Below are 27,769 nucleotides of genomic sequence, written 5' to 3' on the forward strand. Positions count from 1 at the left end.
GTAACTGAGGGGTACAATTCCCTGACTGTATTGATAAGTATGGTATTATTAAACCACTACCGCTTGTACTTTAACTTCTGGCCATCCAGTACATGATATAGATATGATGAACACTTTCCCACCTGATGAAACGAAGTCCACACAAATGTATAAATCGAATATTTTATATAGCAAAGGGTATATACAACGTTCACTTAATGACATTTATGATTTGAAATGCACTTGTAAGGCAAATGAGTATTCGTAGGTAAATCAACATTGAATGTCCAATCTCTGGTTACGCAGGGAGCAAGTATACAACCTGGTTCTTTAGGGAACTATAGCGATGGTACTTAAATGATTATAGCTGGATACACTAAAGGGGGGGGGGGGGGGTCCCGCTGGTTGTAAGACAGTAGGGGGGGTTAGGAGAGCCGCTGGCGGTATCCCATCTGGCCGACGATTTCTTGGGAGAATTCAGAGTGCTGAACACGGTGCCCACAGAACCTCGGTCCGCAGATGAATACAGCTGGGCCCTCTGGTGGACGGTAGCTGCCGGTCCACAACGAAGAGACGTGAGGCGACCTCACTCGGGGTAGAGCGCCGTCTCACCTGGACTCCTCTCGGGGGGTAGTTCCAACACTCAGCAGTGTTGGCCGTTATCCATGGCATAATCAAAGCACCCAAAGCATGTAGATAATCCAAGCCGTGGAAGGCTCGCCGTCGTCCGGGTAAAGTAATCCAATGTACAGGTCCACTCGTCCTGGCCCGGAGCTCCTCGGATGCAAGCACCACACGTGGTCTGCCCAGCCTGGTTAAGACTCCAGATAACGTCAGGAACGATGGGGGTACTGCTCACTTTATAACTCTAACCGAACGATGCACCATACATAATAGACTATTATTAACTTAATAGAAATACGTCCCACTCGACGGTATAGTGCCAAACTATGACAATTCAACTATTAATCCACACGATGTCTCAATGCCTATTCTGAGGCCAAGTAGGCCTTACTGCACCACACGTGCGTCGTGGGTGAGGCTTTGCGTCTGTTACTAGGTTGGAGGGTAAAGGACTAATGGACTAAAATAAAAAAGTTCTACTTACTTGCGCCATATATATATGCGCTGTGAACAAATAGTACCATTCGTATTTCGCCAGACGTATTCCTACGCGGAACCGGGCTTGTAACGACATGTTTGTCGGCACGATTGAACTTGAACCAAGGGGCATGGCTGCTGGCGCCAGGTTCTCGTCCAATGGTAGAATGAAACTATTATGGGCTGTTAGTAGACTAAAGGGATATTCAGTGCATATTGTACAAGGAATATACAGGGGATATCAAACGATATACAAATACTATTAAATATATATCCATAAATAAATATATATATTCGGTTTAATCTGATCCTTCACTACAGCCGCCCCCTAATTAGTCCCACCTAATTAGCTAAGCAGAGACAGATTAACCGCACTGTCTACCACTCAAGGTCCGCTGTAAGGGTCAGTCAACTCACAAAGTCATGGGGTCATGGTCGTCATCGATAGTGTCTGGGAGTCTGGGCAGTTCTATTAGCCTCGCCACGGGTCGTGTGTAAGTTCACCCTTGGACGAGCACTTCAGCTGCTCGGACCTTGCCATCGGCACCGGTGATCACTTTGCTTACGCGGCCAGCCGGCCACATAGCTCTGGGTAGTGACTGGTCGATAATCATGACGACTGTTCCTTCTGTCAAATTGTCTCTCTCTTTTACCCACTTCTGGCGGGTCTGTAGAGACGGTAGGTAGTGGAGTAGGAAGCTGTTCCAAAACTTGTCAGCTAGTACTTGACTGTACCTCCACATTCTTCGGCCGTTCGCTTCTTCAGGCCTGTACATTGTCTGGGGTAGCGCGGGGTCCAGCCGCCCCATTAAGAGTGTGTTGGGGGTGACTGGGTCGACATCTGCTACATCACTGGAGACGTAACCGAGGGGTTTTGAGTTCAATACTCCCTCGATCTCCGTGAGGACTGTCATTAGGACTTCTTCCGCCACAGTCTGGGCCCCAAGCACGGCGTACAGGGCTGTCTTTATAGAACGTACTTCTCGTTCCCAGGTTCCACCGAAGTGGGGTGCGTTCGGGGGATTAAACTGGAAGTCAATCTGGGATGGAGCGAGGTGGGTCTTAAGTTCTGGGCCCATAGCTTGGAAGCTCTCTCTCAGCTCTCTTTCTCCGCCTTTGAAGTTTGTCCCGTGATCAGACAACAATGTAGACGGTTTTCCTTTCCGTGATGTGAATCTTCGGAAGGCCATAAGGAATGAGTCTGTGCTCATGGTCGGAAGGAGTTCGATATGTATCGCTCTGGTGGTCATGCATTTGAATACAATACCCCACCGCTTCTCGGTTCCTCTTCCTCTCTTTATATACAACGGGCCAAAACAGTCCATGCCTGTGGAGTGGAATGGCTTGTCGCCGAGTCGGAGGCGACAGGGGGGTAAGTCAGCCATCCGGGGTATGCTGGGCTGCGCGCGCCACTTTCGGCAGTCTAGACAGGTTCGCTGGAAGCGTCGCACCGCTTCTCTTCCTTGAAGTATCCAATAGCGACGTCTGATCTCCGCGAAGACTCTCTCTGCTCCTGCGTGGTGTACATCCTCGTCGTATTTCTTTATGATCAGCTCTGTGACCTTGTGTCGGCTGTTCAAGACTATCGGGTACTTAACGTCATCCGGTAGATCGGGGGCTCTCCGCAGGCGACCACCCACTCTGATGAGATTATGGGCGTCGCTCTCGGGTGCCAGGTGGAGCAGTCTGCTGTCTGATGGGACGGGCTTTCCTCCCTGTAGACAGTCTAGCTCATCAGGGAACGAGTCTCTCTGGGCTCGTTGTAGTAGAAGAAGTTCTGCTTCTTCGTAGTCAGCTGCTGAAATGTCAGTGGTGGACTGAATCTCTGGGTGGTGCCACAGGAATGTCTTTAGCTGCGCACTCTGTAGGGTAATGCAGTCATCTATGTTGGGGTCTGTGGAGGCGACTGTGCTCAGTCCACAGAACATAGGTTTCTTGTTCTCAGCCTCCTCTTTACTTGCTTCCCGTGGGGTGGGCGTAAGCCACTCTTCTTCCGGGAGCTTGAGGAATTCCGGTCCGTCACTGTAGATGTTGCGACGGGTGAGGTCATCCAGGGACATTCCCCGGGTGATGACGTCAGCTGGGTTGTGTTTGGTGTCCACATACCGCCAGCTCGCTGCTTCTGTTAACTCTTGAATCTCGGTGACTCTGACTCCCACGAAGACCTTGTATCTGCATGAATCAGACTTGATCCATGTGAGTACTGTCGTGGAGTCTGACCACAAGATTGTTCTGTGCACCGGAATGGTGAGTTCACGTTGGATTAACGTGGCTAGATGCGCTCCTGCTACGGCTGCGCAGAGCTCTAGACGCGGGATAGATTGTTGCTTTCGTGGGGCTATTCTTGAGCGAGCCAGGATGAAAGCAGTGTGTATCTCTCCTCCCTTCTCTTGGGCACGCAAGTAGGCCACCGATCCATAGGCTACTTCGGAGGCGTCACTGAAGACGTGTAGATCCATCTTGCATGTCTCTGGCCTCACCGTGGGTGGGAAGTAGCTGCGGCGTATATTGACGCCTGGGAGTGAGCGGAGTTCCGTCTCCCACTCTCTCCATGTGGAGGCAAGGTGTGCGGGTATTGGGTCGTCCCAGCCCTGGTCCTTGTCCCATAGTGCTCGTACAATCATCTTTGCCCTGGTGGTGTAAGGTAGAATACATCCCAACGGGTCATATTGTCTGGCGAGTGTTCTGTACACACTCCGTCTGGTGGTCGGTATCGCCGTCGACCTTCCCTGCTCCGTGGTCAGGGGTCTGTGTCTATAGTGGAGCGAGTCTGTTTTGAAGCGCCAGACTAATCCTAGTGTCATTTCTTGGGCTTCTCCTGGGATGGTCGCCATCCAGGTCTCACTGCTGGCAGCCTTGTCCGCGGGGGAGAGGCTGCGCAATACGTGCGGGTCACTGCTGGCCCACTGCCTGAGATCAAAGCCGCCTTTGATCAGGGAGGCGCGTAGCTTGATTAGGAGAGCCTCGGCTTCTTCTTGAGTCGAAACGCTTTGTAAACAGTTGTCCACGTAGAAACTGTTCTTCACACTGTGTCGGACCTCTTCATCTGCTGCTGGGTCCTCTGCGACGTGTTTCTGTAGTGCAAATGTAGCACAGCACGGGCTGCATGTGGTTCCGAAGGAGAGGACTTCCCACTGGTAGATGGCTGGGTGCTCATCTCCGATCTTCTCTCTCCATAGGAACCGCAGCAGGGGCTTGTCCTCCTCCACTAGTCTCACCTGCAGGAACATCCCTTTGATATCCCCGCTGATAGCCACCTTGTCCTGGCGGAAGCGTAGTAGCACGCCTAGTAGAGAGGGGCCGAGTGTGGGGCCGGGCAAGAGCTCTTTATTCAGATTTTGGGATCCGATCTGGTAGCTGCAGTTAAACACAATGCGATCCTTGCCGTTGTGGTGGACCTTGTGGTGCGGCACGTACCATGATTCGGTCGTCTGATCGGCCTCTTTAATGTCAATCTTTGTCACGTGTCCCGCTGTGATTAGCTTCTCAATCTCAGCGCGGTACACACTCTCTTGAGCGGGGTCTTTGGCTAGGCGCCGCTCTGTGTTCAATAGATACCGCTCTGTGGCGTATTTCTTTGCGTGAAAGGTGGGCATTCCCTCTCGCCTCAGGAGTGGAGTTGCGTATCTCATCACTCCGCCGACTGTGACTCTCTTTGTCCCTTGCTCGAGTAGGTTGATGGCGTAAATGTCTTCTTTAGAACGAATGTCTTTCTTTTCGTTCTTAAAGGGCATTGTCTCTAGTGTCCATAGCCTCTCGACATGCTGCAGGAGAGTGGTGTCTTCTTCTGTCGTTCTGGAGTGGAGGCAGCTAGTGGCTGCTGTTCGGTTGAGAGATTTAGCGAGGGGGCCTTGTAGTGTCCACCCTAGGCGGGTCTCGACTGCTGCAGGACAGCCTCGGGGTCCTGTATGGACCCGGTCAATCGGGACGATGAGGTCTGCATGGTCGGAGCCTATCAGCAGGGTCGGGGTGGCGCCGTCTATGAGCGGGATAGGTAGTTGACGCAGGTGCACATATTTATCCATCAGCTTGGCGATGGGGTAGGTGTACTGCGATAGTCCTATTTCTTGGCTGGTGAAAGCATTTGTAATCCTATACCGTCGCTCTGGCTGCCCGCTTGCTGCGATAGTGAAGGAGACATTCTCGCCCTTTATCGTCTTTAAATCTCTTCTTATTGTCCGAATCGTCATTTGGTTCTCGCTCCCCCGCAGTCCCAGCTGGGCCGCAGCGGACGCGAGCAGAAGGGTCTTCTCTGACCCGTCATCAAGGACGGCGTAAGTGTCCATGACTTTATCTTGGTAGCTCAATGTCACACGGACTACCTTTAAGAGCACTTGGGCGCCGCTGCTGCTGGCGGGGTCAATGTACATGACACTTGCCTTGGTGCCGCTCGATGGTGCAGGTGTAGGCCTTCTTCTGTTACTGTCGTGTAGTACATCTAGATGGGCTCCGTCACACCGACTGCACCTTTTCTTTAGGCGGCATTCGGCTGCCATGTGACTGCGCGCACATCGGTAACAGCGCCTGTTGGACTTTATCCATTGACTCACTTCTTCTGCATTCATCTTTGTGAACAGGTCACATTGTGACAGCCAGTGTTCCTTCTCGCAGTAGGGGCACACCATCTTCCACTTCTCTTTTCTCGAGGGGGTACTGTGGCTCTTACTGCTCGGTATTTACTGACTCTGATTGGTGCATGACAGTCACCGATCTTCTTCCATCGTTTATTCTCCTGGGTCCCTCTCTGGAGCTTGGCGTGCTCCGCACGAACGTATCCAGTCTTAAGCTGCTGACTTCTCTCGCCAGGAAGTCGGCTAGATCGAGGAGGGATGGTTCGGGACCGTTAGGATCACGGTGGTCTCTCTGCCGCCTAAAACGCTCTTGTCTTGCGGGTGGCAGCTTCTCTAAAATCCTCTCGACGTTAGAGTTGGCGTATAGCTCGTGCATGCCCTTTTCCCGTTGCGCTCCCAGCATCCCTACCAGGGACTGCACTTTGATTGACAGGTCGTCTAATGAGCGATTGTCTGTTGCTGGGGGTAGGCGATCAATATGCCTTATCTCTTGGATTACGTAATCCCATATACGTCCATATCTCTGGTCCAGCGCTGCTAGAGCCGCGGTGTATGGGGTCGTAGAGGTGGCATAGGCTAGCGCTATATTGTGCGCTCGCGGTACTTTCAGGTGCTTCAGTAATATTGCATACTTGTGGCGTTCATCAGCGACATCCACCATCATTGTCTCTAAGCACATCCGGAGCTCCGTGTACTGTGCTCGATTCTCATAGGTGAAGTCTGGAAACGTCGGCGTGGCAATGTATGACGCCGTGGATGGCTGATACATCGGCGAGCGTTGGGGGAGAGACCTCCTAGGCGAGTCTCCTCTTGCGCCTCTCTGTGGGCTGGTACCGGCAGGGTACCATGGCCCGCTGGTCCAGGTGCTATTCCTCGGGGCTGGTCGTGCGTCGTGCTCACCCGTGAATAGAGTCGGGGGTCTGTAGCGCAGCGCCGCGGGGGTATAGCCTGGGCTGTACTGGACCTCCTGGTCCGGTGGAGTACTGTGCTGTCGTCGGGCTTGGTTCTCCTCCTCTCCCTCTTCTTCTTCTATCAGGTCCTCTAGATCCTGTAGTCGTTTATTTAGCTTCTCCGCAGTGTATGCCGCTCCTTCCTTGTAGCTGGGTCTCGCTTGGACCGGTCTGGGAAGGGGGTCTGCGGGGGGTATAGGCTTGGTCTGTTGGTCAAGTTCAGGGTCGCTTGCTCGGTTAGGAGACGCTGCCCTTGACTGTTGTCTCGACGAGTTCCTTGAACCCCTGGCAGAGGGAGAGGGTGTTGCCTTGAGGATCAGCTGCTCCATTAGTTGCGCTTGTAGCTTGTCGCGCTCGGCTTCGCGCTTGGTGAGATCTGCTTCTCTTTGGGCACCGGCAGCGGCGCGCTGGGCGTCGGCCCGGTCTCTTGCCATATTCTCTTCCGTCTGAAGGCGTCTCATCTCCAGGCGTATGCGCTCTTCTTCGCTCCGTTGCTGCGCTTGGAGTTGTTCGCGCTCGATAAGCATCTGTGCTTGGAGTCGATCGCGTTCACCCTGAAGTCGATCGCGTTCACCCTGAAGTCGATCGCGTTCGGTAGAGGCTGTCAGGCTGACGAGGAACGCCTGTGATAGCATCCTCTCCGCTTCGCTGGGGGAAGACGGTTGTAGAGGTGAGCCGCTCCTGGCTGAGCCGCTCCTGGCTGAGCCGCTCCTGGCTGTACTCGTTGGGGAGTCCTGGAGCTCTATTTCCTCGGCGCTCTCCTCCTCTTCTTCCGTGCAGAGTTCTCTCTCTGTAGGGTTGTCTTCCTCCCGGGGCTGGTCGGGGACTACTTCTTCGGTATTGGCGGGGGGTAAAGGCATGTCAGCTCCCTCCTGGTCCCCACCGTGAGCTTGGTCAGTTACATTAGAACTCACTAGGGCCTCTGTGGTCGGGGAAACCTGGTCGTAAAGGTCAGACATAATTTTACTTTCTACTTTTACCGCGTTTACCGTTTGTAGAAGGCTAGGTAGTTGACTGACAGCGTAATCCTCTAAGTACTGAGGTGGCTGTCGTCTGCGCTGCGGGCGTTCTACGTTAGGAGGACCGTTTCGTGGAGTGTTCATCATAGGCCATTTTAATATTAATAACACTATATTAATATTACACTAGTTACCATCCGGCTCGAAGGACCAATTGTAACTGAGGGGTACAATTCCCTGACTGTATTGATAAGTATGGTATTATTAAACCACTACCGCTTGTACTTTAACTTCTGGCCATCCAGTACATGATATAGATATGATGAACACTTTCCCACCTGATGAAACGAAGTCCACACAAATGTATAAATCGAATATTTTATATAGCAAAGGGTATATACAACGTTCACTTAATGACATTTATGATTTGAAATGCACTTGTAAGGCAAATGAGTATTCGTAGGTAAATCAACATTGAATGTCCAATCTCTGGTTACGCAGGGAGCAAGTATACAACCTGGTTCTTTAGGGAACTATAGCGATGGTACTTAAATGATTATAGCTGGATACACTAAAGGGGGGGGGGGGGTCCCGCTGGTTGTAAGACAGTAGGGGGGGTTAGGAGAGCCGCTGGCGGTATCCCATCTGGCCGACGATTTCTTGGGAGAATTCAGAGTGCTGAACACGGTGCCCACAGAACCTCGGTCCGCAGATGAATACAGCTGGGCCCTCTGGTGGACGGTAGCTGCCGGTCCACAACGAAGAGACGTGAGGCGACCTCACTCGGGGTAGAGCGCCGTCTCACCTGGACTCCTCTCGGGGGGTAGTTCCAACACTCAGCAGTGTTGGCCGTTATCCATGGCATAATCAAAGCACCCAAAGCATGTAGATAATCCAAGCCGTGGAAGGCTCGCCGTCGTCCGGGTAAAGTAATCCAATGTACAGGTCCACTCGTCCTGGCCCGGAGCTCCTCGGATGCAAGCACCACACGTGGTCTGCCCAGCCTGGTTAAGACTCCAGATAACGTCAGGAACGATGGGGGTACTGCTCACTTTATAACTCTAACCGAACGATGCACCATACATAATAGACTATTATTAACTTAATAGAAATACGTCCCACTCGACGGTATAGTGCCAAACTATGACAATTCAACTATTAATCCACACGATGTCTCAATGCCTATTCTGAGGCCAAGTAGGCCTTACTGCACCACACGTGCGTCGTGGGTGAGGCTTCGCGTCTGTTACTAGGTTGGAGGGTAAAGGACTAATGGACTAAAATAAAAAAGTTCTACTTACTTGCGCCATATATATATGCGCTGTGAACAAATAGTACCATTCGTATTTCGCCAGACGTATTCCTACGCGGAACCGGGCTTGTAACGACATGTTTGTCGGCACGATTGAACTTGAACCAAGGGGCATGGCTGCTGGCGCCAGGTTCTCGTCCAATGGTAGAATGAAACTATTATGGGCTGTTAGTAGACTAAAGGGATATTCAGTGCATATTGTACAAGGAATATACAGGGGATATCAAACGATATACAAATACTATTAAATATATATCCATAAATAAATATATATATTCGGTTTAATCTGATCCTTCACAACAACAAGCAAGCATTTCGGCGAATGTGAAAACGCCATGTAATAAAGTTTGTTATTCTCATGTGTGTGTGGCTGTGTGCGAGCACACGTCCCATCTCCGGTCTAGCTGACTGTACCCTTGGCTCTCTTATCATCAGCATTATGAGATAGTAACTAAATAGTAACGCACAGCCACTTGGAAAAGTAACTGTAATCAGATTACTGGCTTGTAAAAAGTAACAAGTTATATTACTATTTACTGAAAAAAGTTATCAGATTAGAGTAACTAGTTACTTAGTAACTAGTTACTGGCATCACTGGTCATAACATGTTGAGTTCTCAATGAGGTTTATATTCTAGTATTAGACCTCATTTGAGTGTAAGAGCTCACAGGTCGATTAGTACTTATTTACATATTTTAAGTGAGATGAGGCTGCAAATATTGACGTAATGGGACACAGGAATAACATTCCCCCTCCAAAGGATACCAAAGCTTCCCTTCCTCTTTCCTCCATCCTCAATTCCTCAATGACCCGTAAACTGAAAAGCCATATGTAGTCAAGTCAAGTGTTCCTTTATTTGCTTGTCTCCTCCAGTAGAGAACACATAATATACAGTATATCCTCATGAAGATCTCTGTCATAGGCTGTTAAAGGTATAAAGCTCCTCCCACAAACAGCACTTCAAAATGGCCATTGGTTTTTGTTTACTCTTGTTTATGTTTCCAAAACAGAATGACATTCTAGGATTTTCAGCATATTGATGTTGGAGAGAAATGGACCCTGATTCATACACAGACTATTAGATTCATACACATACTATTAGATTCATACACAGTGACAGTCTATTAGATTCATACACAGACTATTAGATTCATACACAGACTATTAGATTCATACACAGTCTATTAGATTCATATTGTTATGGTTTGAAACCGACCCCAATCGCACAACACAAGACAGGTATTAGAGTAAGCCAAAACAGGGCAATATTTATTAAATAACAAAAAGCGGCACAGTCCCTTTAAGGGAGAACACAAAAAACACAAGAGTCCATGAAATATGAAACTGCGGCACTGTGCCTTTAACAGGCGAACAGGCTAAGGGCCAGGGCTAAGGGCCAGGGCTAAGTGTCAGGGCCAGGACCAGGGCTAAGTGTCAGGGCCAGGACCGCTTACAGGGATGAGGACAGGGTTACGACGGCGGAGGCCGGGCACCGGGACAGGAGCCCGACGGCGGAGGCCTGGCACGGGGACAGGGGCCCGACGGCGGAGGCCTGACACGGGGACAGGGGCCCGACGGCGGAGGCCTGGCACGGGGACAGGGACCCGACAGCGGAGGCCGGGCACGGAGATCCTCCTCTCGTCCCTACACCGAGTAGGGCTCTGCTGCTCAGGAAGGAATCCTCCTCCTCCTCCTCGGATGCTGCAGACGGGCAGCGCGGAACAAAGGGGGTCCGAGGGGAAACGGGATGGGCACACGCCATCCTCCCGTGGAATAATAGGGAGCGACGGCGAGCCTCACCCCAGGAACGAGGATCACGAAAAGACGCCTTCCTCCCGTGGAATCGGGAGCGATGGCGAGCCAGCTTGACGTCTGGAGTGGGAACACTGGAAACCTCCCGTAGAGAATTAGAGAGCGAAGGCGGTGTCCCACTCCAGGCAAACGGCGACAGGTGGTGATGGCTGGCACGTCGTCTCACGCCGGAGACGCGGCAGGTGATGGTAACGTACAGAATACAGAACGAACACAGAGTCCAGAACACAGAACGACCCGACAAGGACTGGAGGGGAGTCTGCAACCTAAGTACTCTCCAGACCTGATTGCAAACTCCCAACAGGTGCGTGAAGGTAGAGGAACAAGAATGTCCAAGGGTGGGGGCTGGTGAAGAGAGTAGACAGGGAAAAAAAGGTCCAGGGACAGGCGAATCCTCACACATATACAGACTATTAGATTCATACACAGACTTAGATTCATACACACACTATTAGATTCATACACAGACTATTAGATTCATACACAGTCTATTAGATTCATACACAGGCATTCTCTATAGATCTAATAAATGTTTTTCATCAGTTGATATACTATACTACTATATTATATCCCAAATGTTGATGTTGTTTCCCATGTTTTCCTTCTAGGGTTATCTTTGCTAATTCTATTGCAAAAGTTTCCAACCTTTTTTCCAACCCAAAATGGTTTGGTATGCACTACAGAGACATACTGTAAACAGATTTAAATCCCTATTTATATTGCAGTCTTACGTCTATCCAAAATACAAATTTGGAGTAGAGGAATGGTCTCTCTAAATAAAGTATCATTACATTATTGTATGTGTACTAGAAATATGTTGTTGCTATGCACCCCTGGTGACGATGGTCCAACAGTATTTCAGGCTTGTGTGGATAGCTAGCCAACCATGTTGTCAACCATAGGCAACATTGTTGACAGAAAGGCTTGTTAGCATAACGTTAGCTCATTAGAATTATGGAGCCCAGCCAACTTTGTGTGTGTGTGTGTGTGTGTGTGTGTGTGTGTGTGTGTGTGTGTGTGTGTGTGTGTGTGTGTGTGTGTGTGTGTGTGTGTGTGTGTGTGTGTGTGTGTGTGTGTGTGTGTGTGTGTGTGTGTGTGTGTGTGTGTGTGTGTGTGTGTGTGTGTGTGTGTGTGTGTGTGTGTGTGTGTGTGTGTGTGTGTGTGTGTGTGTGTGTGTGTGTGTGTGTGTGTTCTTTTTTATGGCATTTTCTGCTTTATTGTAGATAGGACAGTTTGGGAAGTGGGAGAAAGAGAGAGATGGGGAGGACAGATTACAAACATCACAAAACAAACTGGTCAGACTACTGCTTAATCTCACTCCTAAAACCCACCAATGTACAGTTATACTGTACAGTTATACTTTGCAATGTATATTATACTCTCTTTTTAGAAACTCTGTCTCTTAATCAGAGTTTCCAACGCCAGGGTCTATGTGACAGGCGTTGTACTCTTAAACAGTACTGTATATTTGTAGATCTGGTATGTCATAAATGTCTGTATGTAACAGTACTGTCTATCTGTATGTCATATATGTTATGATGAATTGAAAATGGGGGACCCTGATGTAAACAAGACGAAAGTCTTTCTCTGGTCTGCATCCCCTTAACAATTGTGTGTATTGAGCTGTACTGTATTGTACCCATTCTGCAATCTGTTAGTACAAATGTCAATCAAAACTCTCTCTCTCTCTCTCTCTCTCTCTCTCTCTCATTCCTCCACAAATTTTATTAAAGCAGTGATGCGATAGCCTCATGCTCCTGGCCAATCAAATTAAATACCTGCCACAATTTTCTCTCTACACCTCCCCCATCTCATCTTAATCGCATCAGTCCACCCTGGATCATCGGCCATCGCTTTTCTGTTTAAGCCAAATCAGATCACAGATAGTTTGTAATCATAGATTGGAGCTTGGCTTACACCAGGTTTAAACTATGATGGACTCTTAGTCTGAATCACCACATCAGCCTGCACTGCTTGTCCCCTTTCCTTCTTCTTTGCAGATAGTTCCCAAAGTCAAACCACAATGTAGTTGTTCACATTGTTTTTATGTCATCTGTTCCAAGATCAGTACAGATGAAACAAAGGAGAAAATGAAACGAAAGCCACAGTCACATAGTGATAGACTTGTTTCACGCTTCACCTTGAACTCCAGACCACCAACCTAAAAATAAACTCCAGGCGCTGAACTGCAGCACTCAGTAATCTCTCCCCCATCTGTAATGTGTCACGGCTGACAAAGGAAGTTTACAACCGGTTACATCACTGGCGGCTGTAAAGAAGTCCCTGCTGTCTCGTCTCGTATGAAGCGGTTGAGATTGCGAGGACAACACAGCAGGGGGAAACGCTGGTGTCCCCGGAGACGGGCCTGACTGACAGAAGAGATAAACGGTCCAGAGGGTCAGGCTGATTGCAGCGTTAGTGGTTTTGGCTGCTCTCTCTCTCTACCTGCACGGTTTACTGAGCCGCGGCGTGCAAACACAGGATACTCCACTCACGGGGTTCCTCAACATACAGGTCTGACAATAAGTGGTGGGATTCTCCTGACGTACAGTATTGTGTGTGAGCCGGATACCGTTGAATGGTCCTGAGGATTGCAGGTAGCTGCATTTGAATGAAAGTTTACCTCGGTCTTCGTTAATTTATTTTAACATCTGAAATAATATAAATGTAATTCAAAATAAAAACCTTCTTTTACTATTATGTACTTTGCTACTATGTCTATACTACTATACCTACCAACCTAATAGGTCTATACTACTATTGTCACAAACAGGTGGTTTCTGACAAATAGGGAGTCCACACGTGATACCAAGTTAACAAAATAATTTATTTAAACCTGGGGCGGCTATGTGGTGCAGTGGGCAAGGCGCTCACCGCCAATGCAGGAGACGCTGGGTTCAAGCCCAGCTCTCCGCATTGCTATCAGCTTGGCTGGTCGTTCATACTAATACAATTGGCAGTATTAGGGGGTGGGAAGCTGATGGGTGGGGATCGGACGTTGTGGACAGCGACTCCTACAGGTCGGTTGGTGCGCCTGCGCAGCAGAATCAGGAAGCGACGTGCGAAGCCCTCCAAACGCAGACCCCCGACGCTGAGAGATCGCGCTGTGCAGGTGAAAAGATGCAACTGCTGCTTCCTCGAGTACCGGAGGGGACACGTGATGTAAGGCTTAGTCCACATTGCAGCCGGCTTGTGGGAGGCATGGCCTAACAACGTTCGAGACAGGGGAGGGTAGAATTGGACGATACAAAATTGGGATGGGAGAAAAATAGAAAAATGGGAGAAAAAGTAGATAAAATTTTTATTTTTTTTATTTAAACCTATCTACAAACAATAATTGAATAAACAACAAATGTAGGTATCAGAATTGTCAAAGGATTCCCAGTTGAGTGTTGCTGATACAACCTGTCCTGGGAGATGGGAAAAGCAGACAGAAGGGATTAGACAGGGGGACAGATTGGTGCTGCAGGCAGCTCTCTGCACTGCACAGGTGCTTCAAATTGGGGTAACGACCTACCCACTACCATGCTCTTTGAGTCAGAAGAATCCCCATTGCAGGTAAAGTGGGGGTCGTCACACCCTCCCCCTAAAGAAAAGGGTTCTACCCTATTAACAAATTACATTTGAATTTACAAACAAGCTAACCCAAATGTAACAATAATATTTTTAATCAAGAGTTGTTCTAACTTCAAATCACAAATCAAAACCTGTTAAACCCTTTCATCCATTCCCCTCACCATCCTGCCTCCGCTCTCTGCAACATAGGGCCCTAGGAAGCTATTTAAGAGAGCAGGAGACAGTAGGGATTGGGGAACAGACCAGACAGGCAAAACAAGGTGCATATTAGACAAGAGAACATACAAATACACACAGCAGCATCACACCTGGACAAGAGGAAGGGGAACTATGTGAGAATGCTATTCATCGACTACAGCTCGGCATTCAATACCATAGTCCCCTCCATACTCATAGCCAAGCTCAGGGACCTGGGCTTGAACTATGACCTCTGCCAGTGGGTCTTGGACTTCCTGACGGGCAGACCCCAGGTGGTGAGAGCAGGCAACTGCACCTCCTCATCCATCACCCTCAACATAGGGGCCCCCCAGGGCTGTGTTCTGAGTCCCCTCCTCTACTCCCTGTACACACACGACTGTGTGGCTCAGCGGAGTAGCAATACAATCATCAAATTTGCTGACGACACAGTGGTGGTGGGCCTGATCTCTGCCAACGACGAGAGGGCCTACCTGGAAGAGGTCAAGGTCCTGGCGGGATGGTGCCAGGAAAACAGCCTCTCCCTGAACGTCAGCAAAACAAAGGAGATGATTGTGGACTTCAGGAGGTCGGGGGTCAAGGACTACAGCCCCCTCAGCATCGACGGGGCACCGGTTGAGAGAGTCAACAGCTTTAAGTACCTCGGAGCCTACATATCCGAGGACTTGACAAGGACCACACACATTGACAGTGTTGTGAAGAAGGCACGACAACGCCTCTACTTCCTCAGGCGCCTAAGGAAGTTCCAAGTCAGTCAGAAGATCCTTAAGAACTTCTACTCATGTACAATAGAGAGCATCCTGACTGGCAACATCACCTCCTGGTTTGGGAATAGCACTGCACAAGACCGAAGCAGACTACAAAGAGTGACTCCCCACCCTCCAGAACATTTACAACAAGCGGTGCAGGGGCAAGGCTAAGAGAATCATTAAAGACTCCAGTCACCCGAACAACTGCCTCTTTGAACTGCTGCGGTCAGGCAAGCGATACCGGAGTCTCAAGGCGAGCACAGAAAGACTCAGAAGAAGCTTCTATCCCCAGGCCATCAGGCTGCTAAACGAACAATGAACACTACACAACAACAACCATCAAACGCACATAGCACACACATCCACACGCACACACTCACTTTAAACAAACACACTGTAGCACCCACTCCACACACTTTATAGCACACACTCACTTTAAACAAACACACTGTAGCACCCACTCCCCACACTTTATATTTATTGATGAAGGATTGCACTACAACTCGTACACCTTACTGTAAATTGTACCTAAATTGTACCTCATCCCATTTCTGCTTTGCACTATATAGTATTGTACATTAGTACACTGCATAGTATTGTATATTATATGGTAACTCAGTTACGTCTATTCTGCATCGAACATTGTACATATGTCTATACTGAACACTGTGACCTCATTTTCTACTTCTAAATTACATGCTATACTATGTTATTTGATACTATCTTGTCTAGCACAGTCTCTGGAGCGTAACAGTAAGAAGCATTTTGTATGAAAGTATTCTGTACTTCTGTATGACAACTATTAAAGAAACTTGAAATACAAATTTCAAAGCACATAAATCTACAATCAAACACATGTGTCAAAAAGGGATATTTATCTACAGAGCTAAATGGCGTTTCCAACCAAACTATCATGGATACCCCACATTGGGAATTCTACATTATCCACTTGGTTTAAGAGTTTAGGCCTCTTCGTGTATGATCAAAATTAGCCCTATGCTTATACAGCAGTCAAAGAATTAAGGCCAACATGTAAAGGGATAATACACCACACAATGAAATACCATTAAATTGGTTCGAGGGGCATGAGATTAAAGAACCTAAACAAAATACAGCAAACTAAGAGTCACTTGTTAAAAAAAAACTCATAGCCAGAACTCTACAATGTAAAAACATTGGAACTCTTTATTTTCTCCCTCTAAATTCAAATAAAAATTGTTTATACCCTTCCCAGATATCCCTGGTATATACAAATAAACAACATCAATATCACAAACAAAGCAACACAATTTTAGGCACACATCATCTCCAACACCCCTGCTGACCGGTCACCCTTTCCCCTCACCCTCCTGCCTCCGCTCTCAGCAACCGTGGATCCTAAGAAGCAAATTAAGAGAGCAAGAGACAGAAGAGATTGGGGAACAAACGAGACAAGAAGAACACAGGATGTTAAAAGATTATATGTACTTCAAAACCAATGGAGTCAACCCTATCAGGTCACTCTACCATTTAAACTTAAATGGTCAACCACGCCCAGACGCATGTCATTAGGTGCTGGAAAGTTGCGGGCACAACAACATCATTTCTCTCAGCACAATGACCTAAAAGAGATTTTATCTTCTTTTTTTTCCTTCTCTTTCCTTTTCCGGTTTTATTTCTCTTTTTCTTCCTCTTCCTTTTTTTCTTACTTGCCCTATTCTCTTCTATTCTCTTTTCTTTTTTCCTCCTTCTCCTTCTCGTTTTCCTTTTCTCCTTCCCAACCATCTCACTCTGAACAGTATTGGGACCACCAACTTTCTGACCAAACCTCAGGTCATTAGGGCTAAACCCTGTGATCTCCTGGGCTACCTCTCTGGAAGCCAATAGGAGCAATGGCAGTCCCTCCTCAGGAACGGCCACTGGAGAGGTGGAACAGAGAAACATTAATGCATTCCCCATTATTCCCCCCCCCCCCCCATTAGATGGGCAAAAGTTGGTTGGTCTTAGGAGGTTTACATGATCACATGTCATTGCTTTTTTGCCAACAACACTTGTCCCATCATTTTTTCCAAACGGCACGGCTGTATCTAACAGCTCTTCCAAAGCCGGATCAACTGCCTCCTTTTCAACTAATTCAGTCTGCAACATGGACTGAAATGGGTCAGGCAGAACCAAACTAATATGAACAGTCTCAACATCCGCGCCCTGGGTAGCACCCTGCGCATCACACGTTGCTGTCATTGCCTGTGTCACTGCACAGGCTGGATGCCCAACGACCTCATTTGACGAAGTGTCTACTAACATTGGACTAAACGATTTTTGGGTGACTGCATTTGGGAGAGGCCCCTCGGCCCACACCCGCACCCCGGGAAGATCGTTACCCAGGATGACGTCCACACCATCAACAGGCAACTCAGCGCGCCCACCCATTTGCACATCACCATCTCCCAAACCTGAAAGGAGAGAAACGTTATGTACAGGAACAGGGAACACAGACATTTCCATCCCACAAATCAAAATAACATCCCCAGTGTTAGACTCAGTCGAAAAAGGCAACACTGACTCACATACAAATGAATCGACTGAGCCAGTGTCCCGCAGTACCTTGACCGGCACCTTGTCGTCACTGCCCTGCAACAACACAGAACCATCAGAAAGAAATGCACCATATTTCTCCAGGCATTTCTGTTCTATGATTCCAGCAGACGGTACCGACATCACTTGTGTTAGGGAATTGGCCAGAAGAGCAGGTTTGACCTTGACAAACCTTGGACGAGGAGAGAAAAAAAGGTCTAGCTCCCTAATCCGCAGCTCTACTTTGGCAAACTCAGTCTTTTGCTTAATCTCCTCTAAAGCCAACGCTTGTTCCCCCTTTTTCAACTCTATAAGCAGAAGTGCTTTTTGTTGCTCAAAACTGAGTGCCATAGTGCACTATTGGCCTTAAACAAACAAAACTTATGTTGGGACAATGAAGTGTGAATACCAAGAACCAAACAGTCTGATCAAATGAAACCTCCCCCCCTGACTAACTACAGAGCCTAACTAACTACCTAACTACTAGGGATGCACCGATCCGATATTGGTATCGGTATCGGCCGCCGATATCAGTAAAATAGCTGGATCGGGTATCGGTAAAAAAATATATATATCGGATCTTTTATAAAAAAAAATTATAATAAATTAAATAAGAAATAACCATTCAGTACATTTATATCTATGTGTTAATTTGTTACATTTAGTTTCACTAAGGAAAGTAATGTTTTAAGTCAAGCCTGATGTTGCCTGGCACAAAAGAATGATCCCAGTCTCTTCCACACATTGACAGTGAGGCATACAGTTTATTAATTGAATGAATGAAGTTTATTTTCTGTCTTTGTTTACAACAAATCAAAAACACACGTGTGATCCTTTACAATTCTTAAAAACAAAATATATTTTAATAAAGAAAATAAAAAAAACATGGATTACATTTTTATTTCTTTACTTTTTTGTAAAATAAATTTGGACAATGGGTATCGGATCGGTATTGGCCGATACCCAAACCCAGGTATCGGTATCGGGACTGAAAAAGTCGGATTGGTGCATCCCTACTAACTACCTCAAACCCTAATCTTCGTGCCACTACATGCAGGGGGTACTTATGCACTAAAACTAGGGATGCTCGATATTGGCTTTTTTACCGATACCGATATACCGATATTGTCCAACTCTTAATTCCCGATACCGATATCAACCGATACCGACATATGCAGGGTTTCCCCCCCCAAAAAACTGAATAATTTCAGGTAATTAACATTACATATCTCTTGTTGTGGAATTAACACAACATTATGCATACTTTTGACAATAAATAAAATCAGAATTTGTTCTTACTTGCTTGCCTGGGTAAATAAAGGTTCTAGAAAAAATAAATTTGTTTTGAAAACCGATACCGATATTTTCCGCTATCACATTTTAATGCCGATAATATCGGTAAGCCGATAATATCGGACATCCCTAACTAAAACTCTCTGGGACGAAGAAGTACCTGTTATACAGCCACTCCTCTGTGCCAGAGACATGCTCCCGAGAGGATACAAGCGCCGACACAAGTGCCTGTCTCTACCCACGTTTGTAGCCGCCTAAAGGTCACACCAAGACAAGTCCCCCTATTGGCAACATGCCATCTTTGCCTAACCGGGGATTAATGGTTCCCAAAACACACAGACTGTCTTATTAAGGTATCAACACTCCAAAGCCCCAACATGAGAAATAACAAACTGTAACCAAACAAATTAACAAATCTCCTGGCTACCAGAAATCTGTACAAAAACAAACTGCTACGTTTGTTGTGGTCCACCCCTGACTCAGAACAATTCTGAACATTACCCTCTGGCACCTTCCGGTGGCATTTTGGCGGTACTACTCCTGGCAGAGACTATCCGTTATTCTATCATTATGTATTTGTCATGTCTGATCTCTGCCTTATTACTGCCTATGATTTTTGTGTCTGTAAAGTTTCCTGCCTGTTTAGTCTAAGTGTCCTTGTCTGGTTGCATACTCATTCTGTCTTGTAGTAGTGTCTAGTTCCCTGTTATTCATTGTGTCAGTATTCTGTATCCCTATTCTCCCAGCTGTTTCCTGTTTAGTAATCATGTGTTTTAGTATTTAGAATCTCGCCCCTCCTGTGTTCAGTGCTTGTTCATAGTTTCCTGTTACGGTTTCATCTTGTATTTTTTTATTTATTCACATCTCAGCTTGTGAGCAACTCTCGTCTCAGTACCTCGCCAACGCAACCTTGTCTTAGCCTCTGTTTAGTTACCCAGTCCTGTTTCGCCTCAGTCTTAGTGTTTGTTCCAGTGAGCCTACGCTCTGCCCTCGTCTTCGGACCTGTTCACGTATTTTCGTTATCAGTAAGTTATGTTGGTGTCTCACGTTTTGGATGCTCTTTGTTTTCTCGTGTTCCCAAGTTCGTTTCTGGTTAGTCTTGTAGATAGCATTTTGTTTTGTTCCTTGTCCCGCGCCGGCTTGGCCAAGCCTCTGTTATGTTCCGTGTTCTCTCGTACATCATGTTTTGACTTCAGTAAAGACATTATTATTTTTTTGAACTCTCGTCTCCCGACACCCTCCTCCTCTGACTGCACTACTTGGGTCCCGCCACCAACACATCCCATAACAACGTTCCCCAAATCCCAAACAATAAAACACCCCAAGAACAAAGACCAAATCAGATGTTACTCCCCAACACTGGCATAAAAAATAATTTGGCTATAAACAAATTCTAGCCAACAGGCTACAAATACTAGCTCCAAACCCTCAGGTCACAGCCACTAGTTCAATTAATTAGCCTAATTATTTTTTCAAATGAGCCCTTCTATAATCAGACAGAGCCCAAACAAATTGTCCCTACAGGAACTCCAATACAAATGCCAGTCAAATTACAAATTACAAATGCCAGCCAAATTACCAAGCATAAATACTAATTTAACCACACTAGGCCAAATTACAAACAAAGTGAATTTCTAATTTCTACCAAAAGGTCCTACAAATGGCACGAGCCCCCAATTGTCACAAACAAAGTGCCATAGTCAAAGTTGAGTGTTGATACCTTAATAAGACAGTCTGTGTGTTTTGGGAACCATTAATCCCCGGTTAGACAAAGATGGCATGTTCCCAATGGGGGGACTTGTCTTGGTGTCTTGTCTTGGGGGTCGTCACACTATGCACTCAGTGTAGCACTCAAATTCAACACTGTTTGATCACATTAAAAAAATTATGTGAAGATCGAGCCAAACTAAAAAAGTCGGATCTGAGCAATAAATCAGAATTGAGCACAAAAGCTTGCAATGTGCACGTAGCCTATGTACAGTACGTAAGTTCAAAAATTTGTTTTCAGTTTGGCATACTTTACAGTGACATAGAATGAATTGACAGAACGAGTTTCAGTTTGGCACACACTTAACCTTCTGTATTGTCGCAGTGAAAGGGTTAACCCTTTGGTAGTGTGGCAGTGAAAGGGTTAAAGGTAGAATATGTAATGCTAAGAAAAAGAAAAGAAAACGTGCTTGCACTTTGTTTACATTTTATTTTGGTCTGATGTGTGGGTTGGAGGTCAGTGGGGATAAGGGAGGCGCTACTATTGCTGACCACACATCAGGCTCTGCCAAGATTCCTCTTGGCAGGACCTGAGGTTTGGCAGACAGTAGCAACCCATCCTCTATCCTCACTCAACTTCAACCTACACACCAGACCAAAATAAAATGTAAACAAAGTGCAATACCAAGCAAACAATTTAGGTAAACAAAATGCAATACCAAGACATGCCCAGAGGTCACAGCATTACACATGCTTTAAGATAGAAGCTGTGGTGAATTTTAATGTGGCCTCTCTTATCTTGTTTCAGCTTCCTCTTGGTCTTCTCCTGTCTCATACTCTCGGTCTTCGCAACCATCAAAGAGTTCAAAAACAGCTCAGAGAGTGCCTTGTACATCCTGGTATGTATTCCTGAAACATTTTGTCTTCCTCTGTTTCAATATTTTCTTATACCACATAAGATGTCTGAGAAAGTATAAAGAGTTGCAATCCAAAATGAATGATTTTGATACCACATGGAAATTAAATTATTGCCCACATGAAATGAACTTATATGGATTCTTATTCATGTAATCAGGCATCTTAAGAGCTTTGCTTATAAAACTGTGACATTTTAGAGCAGTGGTTTTCAAACTATGTGTCCCCAGTAGGGGGCCAGGTGGTGGGGTGGGGGTTGCTGACAGTTGCATGAGGTAAGTAGCCTAATATCCTCATCCAAGTGAAGAGAGAGAGAGAGAGAGAGAGAGAGAGAGAGAGAGAGAGAGAGAGAGAGAGAGAGAGAGAGAGAGGGAGAGGGAGAGGGAGAGGGAGGGAGAGGGAGGCTAAATTGCCCTCATCCCGTGACCCCTGCAGTGACTCTGAGTTTGAAAACCACTGTTGGAATGGAATCCTCTATATATTTGAAATATTTAGCAATGAACAAGAATTAAGAATGTTTTGCCCAAAACAAACATATAACATTTTGGAATGAAAACCTTGGTACGTTGATGGATTTGTGTATTTAATGACTTCTGAGGTAACCTAACCTGATGTCTGCCCTGTGCTCTTCATTGTTCAACAAGCCAGTATCCCTGATTCTCATCTCTATTATGCTACAATTGCTATGCTGCAGAAATCCTGATTGGAGCAGAGTACATAGTGAGGAGCAGGGGTTTATATTCATATAGGCGACATAGGCGGTTGCCTAGGGCACCACCCAGAGGGGGACGCCAAAAACGGCACAAAAAAAAGAAAAAGCTATATATTCTTTTTTTGAACAGTTTTTGCAACCCCCTCTATATCTGCAAGCAACCAATATTTTGACATAACAAATGATAGTGATAAAGCTTGCCTAGGGCGCCAAATGTGCTAGGTCTGGCCCTGGTGAGGAGTAGGGATGTATCCACACCACTGTTTCACTGCCCAACCTGATTAAGAGTCCTATACATTACCACTGGCCAGTATGGCTAACTACCATAGAGTTTTTAATACAGTACCTGTATCACTGTACATAATTTGTTTATTGTTATTCACACTTACAAACATACATTCTGGAATAAAACAAGTAAAAAAGAAGAACAGTTAAAATGTGCAGGAAAGGTCAAAAACCCCAAAGGCTTATAAGCGACTTCCCCTCTTAAACCTATATAGGATAACTACACACAAAAAAAAATCCCCCCCCCCCCCACATTATGCACAAACACATGCGCATATCCCTCTCTCATACACACAGATACATACAATACAGCATTATACAACTATTATAATGTTGGGTAATTCTTTTTAAAATACTTTACTCAAATACACATGGATACTATAGACTACAGGATCTGTAGTTCTTTTTTAAGCTTACTTTTAAATATATTTAAAGTGGAACATGTTTCTATTAGATTTTGTATATCATTCCACATCACTGCACCTTGATAAACAAATGAGAATTTGGCAACAGAGGTCCTACAGAAAGGAATGCGTAAGTCTTTATTTCTTCTTGTGAGATGTGCATGATAATGAGAATTAAACTCAAAATAAGTTTGAAAAAAATTAGGCAAAGATAAAGGAAGACCAATTACTTTGTACATAAGAACCCCTGTTTGATACTTGTTGACCTCATAAATTGTGAGTAGTTGCAGTTGTTTAAATAATGGTTTGGTTGGGGCTAAATAAGAAGAGTTGGTTGCAATTCTTACAAAGGATTTCTGAGCTCTATGGATTGTTTGTAAGTAAGATGGGTAAGTGCTGGCCCAAATTATATTGCAGTAAAAGATGTGAGGATAAATTAAACTGTAATACAAAGTTAGTAATGTGCTCTTTTTTAATTGTTTTTTAACCCTTTTTATAATGCCCAACGATTTTGAAACCTTCTTGCAAACAATTTCACAATGATTCTTAAAGCAGAGTTTCTCATCGACATTGACACCTAAGAATTTCACTGATGAAACTTGTGCAAGTTCATTGTTATTGATACAAATCTTGATTCCGTCTGAAATGTTTTTGTTCTTATTTCAAAAAATAATGAAGTTAGATTTTTTGACATTGAGTGATAGCTTGTTTAACTGAAACCAATAGGAAAAATTTGCTTTATCAATAAGGGAATCAAAATTCTTGTCAGTGACGAAGAGATTTGTGTCATCAGCAAATAATATAGGTGACAATAAACTGGATGCATTTGGAAGATCATTCACATAAATCAAAAACAACAAGGGTCCTAGAATGGACCCTTGTGGAACACCACATTTTAGTACAGCCAGCTGTGATCGATTACCATTGAAAACTACAAATTGCTCTCTGTTGTTTAAGTAATTCTCAACCCATTGTATAACCTGTTTTTTAAGACCATAGCATGACATTTTTGATAGTAAAATTTCGTGATTCACTGTGTCGAAAGCATTTGATAAATCTAAGAAAATGCCTAAGGTATATTCCTTTTTCTCCAGTGCAGCTGTAATTTTTTCTCTAAGGTGCAAAAGAGCCATATATGTAGAGTATTTTTTTCTAAAGCCATACTGATGTTCGAACAAGATATTGTTATCATTTCTATTCTTACCTCCATCTCGAAAGTCATGGAGAAAATAGTCTACGAACAGGTTGAAAAGTACCTGGCGGAAAAAAAATCTAATCTACGAATTCCAATCTGGCTTCAGAACGTCCCACTCCACTGACACATGCCTCCTCTATTTGAACGACCACATCAAACAAGAGGTGGACGCGGGCAAATACTGCAGCATGGTCATGCTGGACCTACAAAAGGCCTTCGACACTGTCAATCACTCCATTCTGATTGACAAGCTAAAAGCAATTGGTTTTGATAGCTTATCAGTGAGCTGGATGCAATCCTACCTGGAGGGGAGAGAACAGATGGTAGAGGTAAACGGTACTCTATCCCCCCCCCTCACAGTGAGCTGTGGTGTTCCACAAGGAAGCATACTAGGACCGCTACTCTTCCTAATTTATGCAAATGACATGTCGTCAGCCTGTGACTGCAACTTGTTCCTGTTTGCGGACGACTCAGCCCTGCTGGTCTCTGACAAGAACAAGTTGCAGGTTGAAAAAACCCTCAGCTCGGAACTAGGCAAAATCTGCATATGGCTCGCTGATAACAAACTATCATTACACATGGGCAAAACAGAGTCCATTCTCTTCGGTTCAAATAACAAACTCAGCAAGACCGACGGCTTCTCAGTTGCAGTGGGTGAAAATATTGTCACAAGGAAAGACGAAATTACCTACCTGGGTTCCATCCTAGAGACAAATCTTTCCTGTGACAAAATGGCATCCAATGTAATAAAAAAAAGTCAACCAACGAACTAGATTCTTGTACCGGATCTCCTCTCTGGTAAACAAGAATACCCTGAAGACTCTGGCAGGAGCACTCATTCAAGGGTACTACGACTATGCGTGCACCTCATGGTACCAAAGCACCTCAAAGGCGCTTAAAACAAAATTACAAACATCACAAAACAAACTGGTCAGACTACTACTTGACCTTACCCCCAGAACCCACCTCACCCCTGCCCACTTTGACAACCTAGGATGGCTTAGAGTAGACGACAGAGTACAGCAACTTGCAATGGGCCTGGTCTACAAGATACACTATACGACTAAGGTCCCCATGTACATGTCAAAATACTTCCCAAAGGTCAGTGAATACCACAACCACTACACCAGAGGAAGCTCAACAAATCATGTTAAACCCAGATTCGGCTCAAACAAGGGACTAAACACGTTTCGCAATTATGCCACATCAATGTGCCTCGGAACCTCTGCTGCATTTACAGTAGATTCACTTTTAAAAAGAATCTTAAATTGTTTTTAAATTGTTTAAATCACTGTAAAGTAATTTTTTGTTTTTGTTTTACACTAATGTAATTTTAGCTATATTAATTGTTACAGTAGGTTCATTATGCATTGTGTGTACTGACTTTTAATAATTTAGTTTTTTGCAATAATGATTGTTTTTGTATGTTTTTTTGTGTGTGGACCCCAGGAAGACTAGCTGGCTGCTATCGCACCAGCTAATGGGGATCCCTAATCAAATCAAATCAAATGTGGAACGCCCTACCCAAAGCTGTAAAGGAATGTGAATCCCTACCCACATTCAAAACCGCTCTTAAAGAGCACCTACGGGAGGCTGCAATTCGAAACTGGCCACCGTAAATGCCCAAAACCCCCACCACCTCCTAATAGACAGTCTCCTCCCCACCACATGTATATATTCCCTCCCCGCCGTATGTATATTTCTCTCCCACCCACCCACCCCCTCGTAATGTACAGTCCCCTCCCCATCATATGTATATACTCTGTCAGGATCTAGGGGTAACAGTACTGTATATTTGAATACTGTTTATGTCACAAATGTATCAGTACTAAATACCTATATGTCCCTATGCCATAAATGTCATGTATGTTGTGTATGTCATAAATGTCTATATGAATTGAAAATGGGGGACCCTGATGGAAACAAGACAAACGTCTTTCTCAGGTCTGCATCCCCTTAACAATTGTGTGTATTGAGCCGTACTGTATTGTACCCATTCTGCAATCTGTTAAATAAAGTTTTCATTCATTCATTCATTCATTCATTCATCATCTAGATGTTTCATGATTCTACTATATACCAGCTTTTCAAGAATTTTTGAAAAACAAGGTAGTATCGATATAGGACGATAGTTTGAGAATACAGAGGGGTCATCAGCTTTAAACAGTGTACATAATAATACTATAACACTGTGTACATACATCTTATTGCATTATTAACCAGTAGTACTCATTTATATATACTCCAGTTTAATCACTTGACATTCAGTAGCGGCTCGTGGATGCTTCGCCACTAGGGGCGCTATACCAAACATTTAGCATTTTAGTAAAGTTACATTTTCAACAAGATTGCTGCTATTTAAACACTTCATGGAAACGGGGTAACGTTAACCTTATGTCGACTGTAGTATTGTATGACCTCGACATAACGTTTAAACGTTAACGTTACTCCGTTTCCATGCAGTAATTATAAAAGTGGCCAGCTAAGATAACGGAGCTAACAGCTAGCAGTAGCTAACGTTAGCTGAAAGCTGTAACGTTACAACGAAACAGCTGTTGATATTATGCGGCATCAGTAGACAACGTATCATGTATTAAACTAGAGTTAAGATCTCTAATCTACCTTGTTGTTGGCTTGTTGATAAAGTAGTAGTGGCGCCGAGGAGAGTGGCAGCCTTTTCATAGCAGCTCCCACCCCCTTTACTTCTTATCCCGTTTACTACTTTCTTACTTATTCTTTTTTCCCCCCCATGCTGCTATGATGCCTGAATTTCCCCAAGGGGATCAATAAAGGAATATCTTATCTTATCTTATCTTATATCCACTCCATGGCATTGTCCATCCAGCCTGTGTTGATGTCCATCCATTGTCCATGCACGTCCCTCCACACTGCATCCATATATAGCTTGTTGTTAGCCAACAAGTACTGTGTGAGTGAAGAGCTGTGTCTTTGTCCATTTCCGCCTCGAACAGCCTGCAAACTACCTGGTGTTCTATCGCCATGCTCTAAGACAAACTCTAACCTTAACCAACTTTGAAAGAGTGCCTAAGCCTAACCGTTGAAAGAACTTGCCATCACGCTCCAAGACAAATATCTGCATCACACAACACAACAACAGCATAAACTCATGTTGCAAACTGCGGTTACGGAAAGTACCGCGTCGGCCAATCAGAGAGCTTTTAGACGCTCGGCTGCTTGCTAGGTCGTTTCAAACCAGCGCCCGAGTTCCATCATAATACATCATATTCAACACAAAGCGCGTGGCTGCGACGGATACAGCGATGAACCAGTGCACGGCGGGCATGCGCACTCCAGGCGCAATTGCGCCTAGCCCAGAGAGAAATACGGCGAGGAGAAATGCCTGCGGCTACGTAATGAAAAGGTCTATATCAGACAGAATCGTCACTTCCTGTTCAGGAAAACTATTATTAATCTTTGTAAAATTAAGTTATATTGTGCATTGGAAACACAAACATACTTAAAATGAGTAAATATTATTCA

General features: G+C 45.4%; 1 protein-coding gene across 1 annotated transcript in view; it reads left to right on the plus strand.

Annotated features, from left to right (window-relative positions):
* LOC311243487 (potassium voltage-gated channel subfamily KQT member 2-like) overlaps positions 1–27,769 on the plus strand; it is a gene marked incomplete at both ends in the record, with an annotated part of 72,608 nt that overhangs the window by 28,251 nt on the left and 16,588 nt on the right. The window contains one exon of the mRNA XM_084332723.1: positions 21,566–21,656. Within this exon, the coding sequence (XP_084188849.1) occupies positions 21,566–21,656 (91 nt within the window). The remainder of the gene's footprint in view (positions 1–21,565; positions 21,657–27,769) is intronic.

Source organism: Notolepis coatsorum (genome assembly GCF_963971535.1).
Source record: "Notolepis coatsorum genome assembly, chromosome: 17".
Classification (NCBI taxonomy): Eukaryota; Metazoa; Chordata; class Actinopteri; order Aulopiformes; family Paralepididae; genus Notolepis; species Notolepis coatsorum.